Genomic DNA, 15,131 nt, shown 5'->3' on the forward strand with positions numbered 1-15,131 from the left:
TCTGTGGAGAGTGGATCCAAAGGAAGCAGAGGACCACAATCTGTTTTAACTCATTTCTGAGCTGAGCTCAGGATTCTGAGGAGAGCTCAGCTGAAAGCTAATGGGTGCAGAGTCTCAGGTACACCATCCATCCCGATTCAGTCTGCTCTCCTCTTGTGTAGACACAGGCACACACCCAAACACAATTCAGGTGGTGTAAAGCTAGAGGAGGGGTAGAAAAGACCATAAGACCATAAGACATAGGAGCAGAATTAGGCCATTCAGCCCATCGAGTCTGCTCCGCCATTCCATCATGGCTGATCCCAGATCCCATCTAGCCCCACATACCTGCCTTCTCACCATATCCTTCCATGCCCTGACCGATCAGTAAGCTATCAACTTCCACCTTAAATATACCCACGGATTTGGTCTTCACCACAGTCTGTGGAAGGGCATTCCACAGATACACTACTTTCGGGCTAAAAAATATCCTCCTTACCTCTGTGCTAAAAGGTCACCCCTCAGTTCTGAGGCTGTACCCCTTTGAAGCTGATACCCCCACCAGAGGAAACATCCTCTCGACATCCACCCTATCTAGTCTTTTCAACATTCGGTAGTTTCAATGAGATCCCCCCGCATTTTTCTAAATTCCAGTGAGTACAGGCCTAAAGCTATCAAAGACTCCTCATATGTTAACCCCTTCATTCTCAAAATCATCCTCGTGAACCTCCTCTGGACTCTCCAATGACAACAAATCCTTTCTGAGATATGGGGTCCAAAACTGTTGACAATACTTCATGCAGCCTGACTAGTGCCTCATAAATGCTCAGCATTATCTCCTTGCTTTTATATTCTACTCCCCTTGAAATTAATGTCAACATTACATTTGCCTTCTTTACCGCAGACTCAACCTGTAAATTAATTTTCTGGGTGTCTTGCACAAGGACTCCAAAGTCTCTCTGCACCTCTGATGTTTGAATTTTCTCCACATTTAGATAATAGTCCACACTATTGTTACTTTTACAATAGTGCATTATTATACATTTCCCAACACTGTATTCCATCTGCCACTTTTTTGCCCAGTCTTCCATTTTGTCTAAGTCCTGCTGCAATCACATTATTTCCTCAGAACTACCTACCCCTCCACCTATCTTGGTATCATCTGCAAACTTTGCCATGAAGCCATCAATTCCATTATCCAAATCACTGACAAACAATGTGAAAAGTAGCGGTCCCAATACTGACCCCTGAGGAACACCACTAGCCAACCAGAAAAGGGCCCCTTCATTCCCACTCACTGCCTCCTGCCATCAGCCATTCCTCTATCCATGCCAGTATCTTTCCTGTAGAGCCATAGGATTTTATCTTGTTAAACAATCTCATATGTGGCACCTTATCAAACGCCTTCTGAAAATCCAAGTAAATGACATCCACTGCCTCTCCATTGTCCACCCTGCTTGTTATATCCTTGAAGAACTTTAAAAGATTTGTCAGGCAAGATTTCTCTTTGCAGAAACCATTTATTTTATCATTTGTTTCCAAACCCCATCCTTAATAATAGACTCCAACACTTTCCCACCACTGAAGTTAGGCTATCTATAATTTTCTTTCTTTTGCCTTCCTCCCTTCTTAAAGAGTGGAGTGACATTTGTAATCTTCCAGTCCTCCAGGACCATGCCAAAATCAAGTGATTCTTGAAGGATCATGACCTGATCATCCATTATCTCTTCAGCAACCTCTCTCAGGACTCTGGGATGTTGTCCATCTGGCCCAGGTGACTTATCCACATTAAGATCTTTGAGCTTGCCCAGCACTTCCTCCTTTGTAATAGGAATGACACTCACGGGCCTCTGGCACACTGCTTGTGTCTTCCACATGAAGTCAGATGCAAAGTACTTATTAAGTTCATCTACAAATACGAGGAAATCTGCAGATGCTGGAAATTCAAACAACACACACAAAATGCTGGTGGAACACAGCAGGCCAGGCAGCATCTATAAGGAGAAGCACTGTCGATGTTTCAGGCTGAGACCCTTCGTCAGGACTAACTGAAAGGGAAGATAGTAAGAGATTTGAAAGTAGTGGGGGGAGGGGGAAATGCGAAATGGAAAGGTGATTGGCAAAAGTGATACAGAGCTGGAGAAGGGAAAGGATTATGTGATGGAAGGCCCGAAACGTCAACATCAACATCCCTATAGATGCTGCCTGGCCTGCTGTGTTCCACCAGCATTTTGTGTGTGTTATTAAGTTCATCTGCCATTTCTTCGCCCCCCTCCATTAATACCTCACCAGTGGTGCAATATCAACTCTCATCTCCCTTTTACTCTTTATATAACTGAAAAACTTTTGGTATCCTGCTTTATATTATTGGCTAGTCTACCCTTAAATTTCACCTCTTCTCCTCTTATAGCTTTTTTCATTGCCTTTTGTTGGGTTTTAAAAGCTTCCCAATCATCCAATTTCCCACTCACTTTTGCTACCTTGTATGTCCTTTCCTTGGCTTTTATGTCAGCCATGGTTGTCTACTCCTGCCATTTGAGAACTTTTCCTCTGTGAGACATATCTATCCTGCACCTTGTGAACTATTCCCAGAAACTTCAGCCACTTCTGCTCTGCTGTCATTCCCACCAGTATCCTACTCCAATCCACCTGGGCAAGCTCCTCTCTCATGCCTCTGTAATTCCCTTTATTCCATTGCGACGGAAGTGATTTATGCTTCTCCCTCTCAAATTGCAGATGAATTCAGTCATATCATGATCACTACCTCCTCAGGGTTCCTTTACGTTAAGCTCCCTATTAAGATCTGGGTTATTACACAACACCCAATCTAAGATAGCCTTTCCCTGAGCATGCTCAAGCATAAACTGTTTCAAAAAGCCACATTGTAGACATTCAACAAATTCCTTTTCTTGCAATCTGACACCAACCTGATTCTCCCAATCCCCTTGCATATTGAATTCTCCCATTACAATTATGCCATTACCCTTGTGCTGCCTTTATGGCAGTTATTTAGTTTATAATATTTTCGCGTAGTAATTTGTTAGCATTTTTTAGTTAAAGTTAGGATTGTTTAAATCAATTGATTTGTCTGTAATACATCGCGGCTGCGATGACGTCACATCCGGGTTCGCCGCGTCTTGTGGGGAATTACCGGTTTGAGATTCACGCAAGGGTGGGGGTCACTCACATGTGCGACCATAACGCTGACTAGGGTCTCTCTATGCACCAAAGACACAGTGAAAGCAACGCTTTTTCACCATGCGTTAATGTGAAGAGTGAACAGTAAATGGTTAATCTTACTGCGGTCTCGTTTGCATTGATTCTGGTTTATCTCGACGTTTACCTCGGCGTTACTTCACACCCGAGCGAGAACGTTACAGTGAAAAAGCGGCATTATCAGGTGTTTAAAGTGCAGCCATGTCAACCCGATCCAGCATCAAGTCGTTGTCAAAGTCATCGTCATCCTGCGATAGGGGCAGTAGGGCATCAAGTAAGGCCACCCAAGCAAGAGCGAAAGCAGAAGCCGCCAAGGTGCGAGCGCGCTTTGCCAAAGAAGAATTAGAAGTAAAGATGAAAGCGGCTGCCAGAGAAGCCGAAAACCAGAAGGAAAAGGCTGCCAGAGAAGCCGAAAACCAGAAGGAAAAGGCTGCCAGAGAAGCCGAAGCGGCTGCCAGAGAAGCCGAAAACCAGAAGGAAGCGGCTGCCAGAGAAGCCGAAAACGAATTGGAAAGGAAAAGGGTAGAGGCACGGTTAGAAGCGCTGAAGCTAGAACGAGAAGCAGCAGCTGCCGAGGTGGAAGCAGAGTTAATAGAAGACGCCGAAGAAATGCATGATCCGAAGGACGGAAAATCTACCTCAGAAAAGATCGGATTGGAACGTACAAGGGACTATGTCCAATCTCAAATGGAATGGAAGACTCTTTCTTCCTCTCCTTACTTATTCGATAACGTCCCACTTCACGAGGAGTCTTGGAGAGGCCCGACGGCATCACGTCCATCCGAGGAAGATAATTTACCCTCGCAACTCCGCGATGAACCCAGGAATGCAAGGGCTCACGACAAGTACTTCTCGACACCGAACTTACCGGATTTGGGGAGAAGAGAGGCAAAGACTGAGTCCAGACCAGCAAATCCCATAACAGATGTACGCCCTCAGTCATGTACCTGTGGACATGTTCCCTCAGCCCGCACGCCACTTGCAGACGAATCCGCAGCACGGTATTTCGCACGACGGGATCTCGTCACTTCAGGACTATACCGGTTCGACGATAAACCTGAAAATTACCGTGCATGGTACTCCACTTTCACCAACGCTATCGACGGATTCCAGCTCAGAGCAACCCAGGAGTTGGATCTTATGGCAAAATGGCTGGGAAAAGAATCATGCGAACAGGTGAGACGCATGCGTTCAGTGTACATCAACAAACCCGAGCTAGCATTGAAGAAAGCATGGGAGAGACTTCAGGAGGGCTACGGAGCCCCCGAAATTATCGAGGCGGCGCTATGCCAACGTTTGGGAAATTTTCCTAAGGTGTCAGCCAAGGACCACACCAAGCTAAGAGAATTTGGAGATTTACTCATGGAGATTCAAGGCGCCAAAGAAGATGGCCACTCAGCTGGTCTAGTATACCTAGACACTCCAACCGGGATTAGACAACTCGTGGACAAACTTCCATTTGGGCTGCAGGACAGGTGGTTGTCCGTTGCCTCAGATTACAAGGAAGAACACGAAGGTCAATTCCCTCCCTTCGAGTATTTCACCAGGTTCGTGTGCAAGGAGGCGAAGAAGCGAAACGATCCTAGCCTCATAGGTCCAGGAAGCAGTACAATTTACACCAAGCCAGATAAATCCACTTCGAATAATTCCAACATTACTAAACCAGTCTCAGCGCTTAAGACTGAAGTCCTTACAACTAACAACGACTCTAGCAAGAATTGTCCATTGCATAACAAACCCCACCCCCTCAAAAGATGCAGAACGTTTAGGGAAAAACCCCTTGAAGAGAAGAAGGCCCTCCTCGAGGAGAAAGGAATATGCTTTAGATGCTGTTCCTCGACCTCTCACTGTGCGAGAGAGTGTACGATCGCCGTGAAGTGCCTGGAATGTGATAGCACTAATCACGACTGGGCCATGCATCCTGGCCCGTCACCGCAAACCGACAACGCTCCTTCACCCCCACAACAGGACGGCGGGGAGGGAAAAGCTCACTCCAGGACAACTGTTGTCAGCTCGAGCTGTACGGAAGTTTGCGGTCAAGCTCAGGCAAGCCGTTCTTGTTCAAAGATCTGTCTCACTAAGGTGTACCCTAAGGGAGCCAAAGACAAGGCCATCAAAGCCTACGTAATTCTGGACGATCAGAGCAACCGCTCGCTAGTCAGTCCAAAGTTCTTTAACTTGTTCAACATTGAGAGTGAGCAGTTCCCATACTACCTTAGAACTTGCTCAGGCAACATGAAAACTTACGGAAGGAGGGCCGAAGGCTTCCAGATCGAGTCCCTGGATGGTAAAGTCCTCATCTGTCTCCCCCCACTCGTAGAGTGCGAGAAAATCTTGAATAACCGCACTGAGATCCCGACGCCAAGTGCGGTGCTACACCAACCACATCTCCACCACATCGCCAAATACATCCCAGAGCTGGATCCAGAAGCAGAAATACTCCTGCTATTAGGGAGGGATGTTCTCCGGGTACACAAGGTTAGGCAGCAGGTCAATGGACCACACGACGCCCCCTTTGCCCAACGCCTGGATCTGGGCTGGGTGGTGATAGGAGAGGTGTGCCCTGGCAACGAACACAAATCAACGGTTAACACACTCAAGACCAATGTGCTAGAGAGTAGCCGCCATATGATTCTTCAACACCGCACAAGTTCCATGTGCGTCCAGGAAGCACCACAAGGCTTTAACAAGCGCAAAGTAACTGACGAGACGCTCGGTCAGTCTGTCTTTGCTCAAAAGGAGCATGATAATAAACTCGCTCCATCGGCTCAAGACGCCACCATCTTAAAAACGGAGGACACCAAGGTCTTCAGAGACAAAGCAAATAGTGGGGTCGCCCCACTACCTTTCAGAGAATCACGCCAGTGCTTGCCAAACAACAAAGAGCAGGCAGTCAAGCGGTTCACGCCCTTGCAAAAAACCACGAAAAGGAGACCTGAGATGCAGCAAAGCATCCGATCGACCCACGAGGTACTGGGCACACCAATGGCAGAGGTCACAGCCATTATGAATGCACGACCACTTCTACCCGTGTCTCCTGACCCGGAAAACCCCTTCATACTGTCACCATCAATGCTCCTTACGCAGAAGGCAGGAGCTGCCCCTCCACCAGGGGACTTCTCTGATAAGGACCTGTACACAAAGCAATGGAGAAGGGACCTTCAAGTTGGAGATTTAGTCCTGCTCAAGGACAAGCAAATCGCCGGCAACTGCTGGCCAATGGCCAGAATCACTGCCACATTCCCTAGTAGGGATGGACATGTCAGGGAAGTCGAGTTGAAAACTACCGACCAAGGCGATGGGAAAATTTACCAAAGGCCTGTTACAGAAGTCATTCTACTTCTACCTAACGACTGATTTAGAGACTGAAGTTTGTATTACGTTCATTGTGACCTTACGAAGGCCAAGCGGGGAGTGTGCTGCCTTTATGGCAGTTATTTAGTTTATAATATTTTCGCGTAGTAATTTGTTAGCATTTTTTAGTTAAAGTTAGGATTGTTTAAATCAATTGATTTGTCTGTAATACATCGCGGCTGCGATGACGTCACATCCGGGTTCGCCGCGTCTTGTGGGGAATTACCGGTTTGAGATTCACGCAAGGGTGGGGGTCACTCACATGTGCGACCATAACGCTGACTAGGGTCTCTCTATGCACCAAAGACACAGTGAAAGCAACGCTTTTTCACCATGCGTTAATGTGAAGAGTGAACAGTAAATGGTTAATCTTACTGCGGTCTCGTTTGCATTGATTCTGGTTTATCTCGACGTTTACCTCGGCGTTACTTCACACCCGAGCGAGAACGTTACAACCCTTATTACACACCTTTTCCAGCTCCCTTTGCAATCTCAACCCCACATCATGGCTACTATTTGGAGGCATATATATGATATTTTTTTTCACCCTTGCAGTTTCTTAACTCCACCCACAAAGATTCAGCATTCTCTAACCTTATGTCTCCTCTTTCTAAAGATGTAATTCCATCTCTTACCAACAGAGCCACACTATCTCCTATGTCTTCCTGCCTGTCCTTTTGATACAAAGTATATCCACTGATATTAAACTCCCAACTATGACCTTCTGTCAGCCATGACTCAGTGATGACCGCAACATCATACTGACCAGTCTCTAATTGCACCACGAGTTCATCCACCTTTTTTTGAATGCTAAGCACATTTAAATACAGCACTTTCAGTCCTGCATTCTCCGCCTTTTTGAATTTTGCCTCTGTGGTACTATTTAACTCTTTGCTCTGCCTGCAAATGTACCCAATCATTGGCTTGTCCTTCCTTAAATTCATGTTACACCCATCATCTACTCGTAAACCTACTGGCTCATCCTCAGCTCTATCAGACTGGTTCCCACGCCCTTGCCATATTAATTTAAACCACTCCCAACAGCTCTAGCAAACCTTCCTGCAGGACTCTCATTACTGAGACTGGATCAACTGGGACTATAAAGTCATAAGTGGTGTAGATGAGGAAGATTATCAGAGTCTTTAACCCAGGACAGGCCAACTAAAACTTGAAGGTGTAGGTTTTAATTGAGAGGGGAAGCAATGTTAAAGGATATTAGAGAAAACCTTTTCACTGGAGAGTGGTGGGCCTGTGGAATGAGCTGCCAGAGGGTAGAGCTGGTAGAGGGAGTACAATTAAACATCTAAAAGACATTTGCATGGATACTTGGGAATTGGAAAGGATTAGAGGAATCTGGGCCAAAAATAGACAAATGGGATGAGCTTAGGGAGATAATTTGTTTAGCACAGATGTTTGGCCAAGTGCTCTGTGACACACACTGGACTAATGGGTTGGGGTCCCTATCTCCTGGGATGACGAGTCAGGAATCCATGCTTGGGATGAAGGGTTCATGTCCAGGGCCCCCTGAGGTGAGTGGTTGGGGGGCAGTACCACTGTGGTGAGTTTGTTACCCTGATGCTGTCCCTGTGTGCAGGTGATCACCGAGTTGGAAGGGCGGATGCATGTGGAGCACCACCCTGACCACTGTGTCTTCATCCTAGAGGGAGCAGAACAGTCCGATCAGGGTGTCTACACTGTGCTGGTGCAAAACCCCGTGGGGCACGATCGGGCTGACATCACCGTCAAGGTGGTGGGTGAGTATCAGTAACAGTAACACCTCTTTGACCCAAGTGACTCGGGTGGAGAAGAAGCTTCTGGGTGGCCCTGGGAACCTTGAGCCCTTTTACTGGGGGCACCACCCCCAAACACCCCCTCCCCCCGACCGGAGCATTGCTCAAAGTGAAAGCTGACCAGGGCCCTTGGTGTCGGTGGGAGCTGAGTAACCTTCACCCCTACACCTCTGCACTACTGTCCTCAGAAATAAGCTGCTCCCACCACCCTCCCTTTTGCTGGACTTTGACCGATACCCGCCCAGCTCTCCCTCCCCAGTGCCACTCTTTGCCCTGCTAACTCCCCCACTGCAATCCACAGGCCAACCCCACTGATATTCTCCATGCCTCTGCAGATGTTCCCGACCCACCAGAGGCCCCTAGGGTGCTGAGCGTTGGAGAAGACTGCTGCACGATCCAGTGGGAGCCACCAGTGTTTGATGGGGGTCAGCCAGTGCTGGGTAAGAGACTGACTGCACCAGTGATTTGGAGCAGGGAGAAAATGCTTGTCCAGATTACTCTCCCTCACTCCCTATCTCCTGTTTGTCCCTTCCTACACCTCTCTCCTTTCACCTGTCCGAACAGCCCCTCACCTCACCCATCTCCCTACAATCCTCTCTTTGTATGACTCGCCTTGCCCTGTCTCCCTAACCTCTCTCTCCCTCCCTTCTATTTCTCTCTTTCCTTCCCTCCTCTTCCCCTCCCTCCCTCACCTCTACCCACTAATCCTTCTCTCTTCCAGATTCTCCATTCTGTCTCCCCCTTTCCTACCCCTTCCACCTCTCTTCCATCCACTCCCTCTCCCTACTTCCATCCCCCTGATGTCTAACTTTCCCCTATCACTCTGCCTCTGGCATTCCCTTGTGAAAGCTGCAGCAAGGCAAGATGGAAAATGGTGACAGGGGCCAGACTGTAAGGTAAATGAAGTGTGATTGAAGAATGAGTCCAATTAATTGGAAGTGACACCTCTCCTTCCCTATCCTTCTGCCTCTCTCTTACTTTCCCATTGACCCTCCCTCTCTCTCTTTATGCCTCCATTTTCCAAACCCCTCCGTCCATCTCTCTCACAGACATACACACACCCTCTCCTAATTCTGCCTGACAGGGTATGTCCTGGAGCGGAAAAAGAAGAAGAGCTATCGCTGGATGAGGCTGAACTTTGACCTTTGGAAGGAGACAACGTACGAGGCCAAGCAGATGATCGAAGGCGTCCTGTATGAGATGAGAGTCTACGCTGTGAATGCCATTGGCATGTCTCGCCACAGTGCGGCCTCTCAACCCTTCATGCCCATTGGTGAGAGTGGAGGCTGCGAAAGGGGTGAGGGGTGAGGCTGTGCTTCCAGAGAGAGGATTGGGAGGCAAGACCCATGAGTGAGGTCTATGTAATGGCAGGGCCTTTGACCTGCTGAGTCCCTGCTAACAATGTACACCACGCCCAGAACCTGAATCAGTGATACATTGTCAAATTTGTTTTGGGGCAGCAGTCAAGTGCAAGACATAAAAAATAAAATATGTTCCAATTAATACATATATAGTGTGGAAGTGGAATAGTGAGGTACCATTCATGGGTTTATGGACACTCAGAAATTTGATGGTGGTGAGGAAGAAATTATTTCCAAAATATTGAATGGGGATCTTCAATAGTACATTGATTTTCAGGCTCCCGTACCTCCTTCCTGATGGTAGTAGTGAGACGAGGACATGCCTTGAGTGGTGAGGGTCCTTAGTGAGGGATGTCACCTTCTCGAGGCAAGTTATCCTTAATAATTGGACGTTACACCAGTTTCAACTTACCCTGTCCACAAGCCATTAACTCCCTTCAGATTCTACCACTCTCCACACAGCAGCAATGCCTCTGAGACAGGGAGGTAACTGGAGTCCTCGGGGAAGCGACACCATCACAAAGACAAGGTACAAGCTGCTCACAAAAGCTGGGTCACTGACTGTGAGATCACTGCTCTACCTGCTGACTTTAAACCTGTCTGCCCTTCCAAGTGGGGTGGGGTAGCAGTGGGCTAACTGATGTCTCTCTAAGCAACACATACAACAAGCTGGAGGAACTCAGCAGGTCGGGCAGCATCCGTGGGAACCTCGGAACATGTCTCTGTAACCCGGTTGCCAGGCAGGTGGTGGGAATTCTCTGGATGATGAGATGAGGGTTGAGAGGGAGAGGGGATGGTGTCTCATACTGTCTGCTCTTGATGTAGTTCCCACCAGTGAACCCACAAATCTGACGGTGGAAGATGTGACTGACACATCTGTTGCCCTGAAGTGGAGAACCCCAGAGAAGGTAGGGGCAGCAGGGCTGGATGGTTACTTGGTGGAGTACTGCCAGGATGGAGGTGAGTACTGGCACACTCAGCCTGCCAGCTGTATGCATGCGCGCGCACACACACACACTAACATATAATGTGTGCACACATACAAATGCTTTGAATTTGAATTGACTTTATTACTTATATCCTTCACATACATGAGGAGTAAAAATCTTTACGTTACGTCTCCATCTAAATGTGCAATGTGCAGTTTATATTCATTTGTAATAAATAGTATGTACAACAGGATAGTCAATATAGAAATACAGTTGTGTCGGCATGAATTAATCAGTCTGATAGCTTGGTAGAAGAAGCTCTCCTGGAGCCTTTTGGTCCTGGCTTTTCCGCTGCAGTATTGTTTCCCAGATGGTAGCAGTTGGAACAGTTTGTGGCTGGGGTGGCTTGTGTCCCCGATGATCCTTCAGGCCCTTTTTACACACCTGTCTTTGTAAATGTTCTGAATAGTGGGAAGTTAACATCTACCGATGCAATGGGCTGTCCGCACCACTCTCTGCAGAGTCCAGCGATTGAGGGAAGTAAAGTTCCCATACCAATACCAGGCAGTGATGCAGCCAGTCAGGATGTTCTCAATTGTGCTCCAGTAGGAAATTCTTAGGATTTGGGGGCCCATACCAAACTTTTTCAACCGTCTGAGGTGAAAGAGGTGCTGTTTTGCCTTTTTCACCACACAGCCGGTATACAGACCACATGAGATCCTTGGTGATGTGTATGCGAGGAACTTAAAACTGTTCACCCTCTCAACCTCTAGACATCCATTGATGTCTATAGGGGTTAGCCTGTCTCCACTCCTCCACAACCAGCTCCTTTGTTTTTGCAACATTGAGGGAGAGGTTGTTTTCTTGACACCACTGTGTCAGGGTGATGACTTCTTCTCTGTAGGCTGCCTCATTATTATTTAAGATTAGGCCAATCAGTGTATTGTTGTCAGCAAATTTAATTAACAGATTGGAGCTGTGGGTGGCGACAGTCATGGGTATACAGAGAGTAAAGGAGGGGCTTAGGACACAGCCCTGAGGGGCACCTGTGCTGAGGGTCAGAGACATACACACAGACACACGTACAGATGCACAGGCACACATCCATTATGCACACATAGAGCCACACACATTAGGAGATACGCAGACAAGTACACACAGAGGTACATAGACACAGGCATATACATGCACATGTTTAGATACACGCAATATTACATACACAGGCAAGCACACACAAATATGTGCATGTATACAGTATCTGGGGGCAGTGTCTGGGAGGTTACATTCTTTGAGCAGGATTGATGTACTAGTGTACACACACAGTGCATTTCACACTAATCAATAGTACACTGATTTTCAATCTGCTCATTGTTAGATTGCCTTTTGGATTTCAGTTTACCCTCCCATACATACTGCTCACGATCGGACAGAGTCTGATGTGCAAACCAAATGATGCTCATCATATACAAAGCTGAGATTTCAGAGTGAACACCGTCACATCTGACATCAGAGAGCACAGACTCATGCTGTTAACTTCTAGATCATTACAAGTTGTCACTCGAAGAGTTGTGCATGTACTTGTAAATTGCAACCTGTATCATACAGCCTAAGCTTGCCTCATGTTCCCAGTTAGTACACTTATATACCTGCAGTATTGTAGAATCACTCTTGGACTGTATGGATACTCCTGCTCACTGTGATACTGTGAAATGTTTGGAAGCTCACCCAGGATGAGTATCTAATGGGATGGTCCAGTCCAAGTCAGTGGACACATACATAAACTGCCAACACTAGCCAAAGAATTGTGTGGACATAACTGGGCATTAATAGTGCTTGAGTGTTTAACTTGGTACCTAATTACTAGTCCAATAGTAAGGCAGGAATATATTATGCAGCGTTATAATGAAGACCAGTCACTTTCAGATTTAGAAACATTTCTGAAACAGATTTCAGAATAGAAACATAGAAAACCTACAGCACAATACAGACCCTTCGGCCCACAAAGCTGAGCCGAACATGTCCTTACCTTAGAAATTACCTAGGATTACCCATAGCCCTCTATTTTTCTAAGCTTCATGTACGTGTCCAGGAGTCTTTTAAAAGACCCTATCGTATCCACCTCCACCACCGTCGCCAGCAGCCCATTCCACGCAATCACCGCCCTCTGCGTAAAAAAACTTAACCCTGTACCTACTTCCAAGCACCTTAAAACTGTGCCCTCTCGTGCTAGCCATTTCAGCCCTGGGAAAAAGCCTCTGACTACCCACATAATCAATGCCTCTCATCATCTTATACACCTCTATCAGGTCACCTCTCATCCTCCTTCACTCCAAGGAGAAAAGGCCGAGTTCACTCAACCTATTCTCATAAGGCATGCTCCCCAATCCAGGCAACATCCTTGTAAGTCTCCTCTGCACCCTTTCTATGGTTTCCACATCCTTCCTGTAGTGAGGCAACCAGAAATGAGCACAGTACTCCAAGTGGGGTCTGACCAGGGTCCTACATAGCTACAACATTAACTCTCAGCTCCTAAACTCAATCCCACGATTGGTGAAGGCCAATACACCATATGCTTTCCTAACCATAGACTGTGTACACATATCTCTGCAGAAGGTGAGTGATACTGTGTATGACAGTCTTTACTCTGAACATACTGCTAGTGTTATTGCAGGATTGTCTTATTGCTCAGCAGTGTCGTGTAGTGTGCACAGGGGGTACTGTCCTCAGGCAGTTGAAGATCACAATTATAACCTCACTTATGCAATGGTTCTGTGTAAACACAGAGAACAAAAATGGCTGCATATTCTAGGAGTCTGTTATAGTTCCCAGCCAGCATAGCTCATTTCTTTTTTTTTTAACTTTTTTTATTGTGTTTTCAAATAGTTACAGAATAAAAGTGTGTGAAAAAGAAAATATCATTTCTTTACTTGGTTCTAACAGATCTTCCCTGATGTGTGCAGCTTTCTCTGCTTCTCTCTTTCTGGTGCATGTTAAGCCACACTTGGCCACACGGAGTGGAGTTCTCTTTACCACTCTATGGGCAGGATGCGGTTGAGCTGGAGAGAATGCAGAGGGAGAGTCACCAGGATGTTGACTGATTGGAGGGCTTTAGTTGTGGGGAGATATTGGGCAGTCTGGCCATGTTTTCCCTGGAGTGAGGGAGGTTGAAGTGGGTGGCAACTGGGAGGTCCTGTCTATTGTGACGGACGGAGCGTAGGTGCTCGACCAAGTGGTCCCCCAATCTGCGTCGGGTCTCGCCGATGCCACCCACTTCAACTCTGCCTCTCATTCCCATCTAGATATGTCCATACATGGCCTCCTCTACTGCCATAATGAGGCCAAACTCAGGTTGGAGGAGCAACACTTCATCTACCGTCCGGGTAGCCTCCAGCCTGGTGGTATGAACATTGAATTCTCCAATTTCCGGTAATTCCCTTCCCCTATCCCAGGTCCCTCTCTGCCTCTCTCCCCTTTCAACTTTCTGCTTCTTTATCTCTACAGTTCTTTCATGCTTATCCCCTTCCCCTCCCCCCTTTATCTTTCCTCTGATTGGTTTTCCACCTGGTGCCTCTAGGCCCTACCCCCTCCCCTATCTCTATTACTGGGCTTCGGTCCTCTCTTTCCCTCCCCCATTCCTGATGGTCTCGGCCCGAAACATTGGCTACTCTTTTCTCACGGATGCTGCCTGGCCTGCTGAGTTCTTCCAGCGTTGTGTACATATTCTTTGATCCATAGCATCTGCAGTTGTATTTTTGTGTTTAGACAAGTTAGGAAAGTGTTTAATTGGAGTAAGGGGAAATATGAAGCTATTGGGCAGGAACTTGGAGGCACTAATTGGGAAATGTATGGTAGAAATGTGGCAAATGTTCAGGGGTTATTTGCATGGCGTACTACATAGGTACGTTCCAATGTGACAGGGAAAGGATGGTAGGGTCCAGGAACCATGGTGTACAAAGGCTGTTGAAAATCTAGTCAAGAAGAAAAGAAGAGCTTACGAAAGGTTCAAAAAACTAGGTAATGATGGTGATCTTGAAGATTGAAGCTAGCAGGAAGGAGCTTAAGAATGCACCCTCGTGTTCTGAAGGAAGCAGCAGTGAAGATTGCAGAGGCATTAGCAATGATCTTTCAAAAGTCGATAGATTCTGGCCTGGTTCCAGACGACTGGAAGATTTCAAATATCACTCTGCTATTTAAAAAGGAGGGCAAGGAAGCAAAAAGGAAATTATAGACCAGTTAGCGACATCGGTGGTTGGGAAGTTGTTGGAGTCGATTATCAAGGGTGAGGTTACGGAGTACCTGGAGGAATATGATAAGATAGGCAGAACTCAGCATGGTTTCCTTAAAGGAAAATCCTGCCTGACAAACCTAGGGCAATTTTTTGAGGAAATTACAAGTAGGCTAGACAAGGGACATGCAGTGGATGTTGTGTATTTGGATTTTCAGAAGGCCTTTGACAAGGTGCCGCACATGAAGCTGCTAAACAAGATAAGAGCCCGTGGAAT

The 15,131-nt window shown here is 46.9% G+C and overlaps 1 protein-coding gene across 1 annotated transcript in view; it reads left to right on the forward strand.

The window, feature by feature from the left end:
* LOC140729835 (myosin-binding protein C, cardiac-type-like) overlaps positions 1–15,131 on the forward strand; it is a gene marked incomplete at its 5' end in the record, with an annotated part of 441,607 nt that overhangs the window by 138,379 nt on the left and 288,097 nt on the right. The window contains 4 exons of the mRNA XM_073050048.1: positions 8,144–8,303; positions 8,675–8,779; positions 9,424–9,612; positions 10,526–10,660. Of these exons, the coding sequence (XP_072906149.1) occupies positions 8,144–8,303; positions 8,675–8,779; positions 9,424–9,612; positions 10,526–10,660 (589 nt within the window). The remainder of the gene's footprint in view (positions 1–8,143; positions 8,304–8,674; positions 8,780–9,423; positions 9,613–10,525; positions 10,661–15,131) is intronic.

Source organism: Hemitrygon akajei, chromosome 6 (genome assembly GCF_048418815.1).
Source record: "Hemitrygon akajei chromosome 6, sHemAka1.3, whole genome shotgun sequence".
NCBI classification, from domain to species: domain Eukaryota; kingdom Metazoa; phylum Chordata; class Chondrichthyes; order Myliobatiformes; family Dasyatidae; genus Hemitrygon; species Hemitrygon akajei.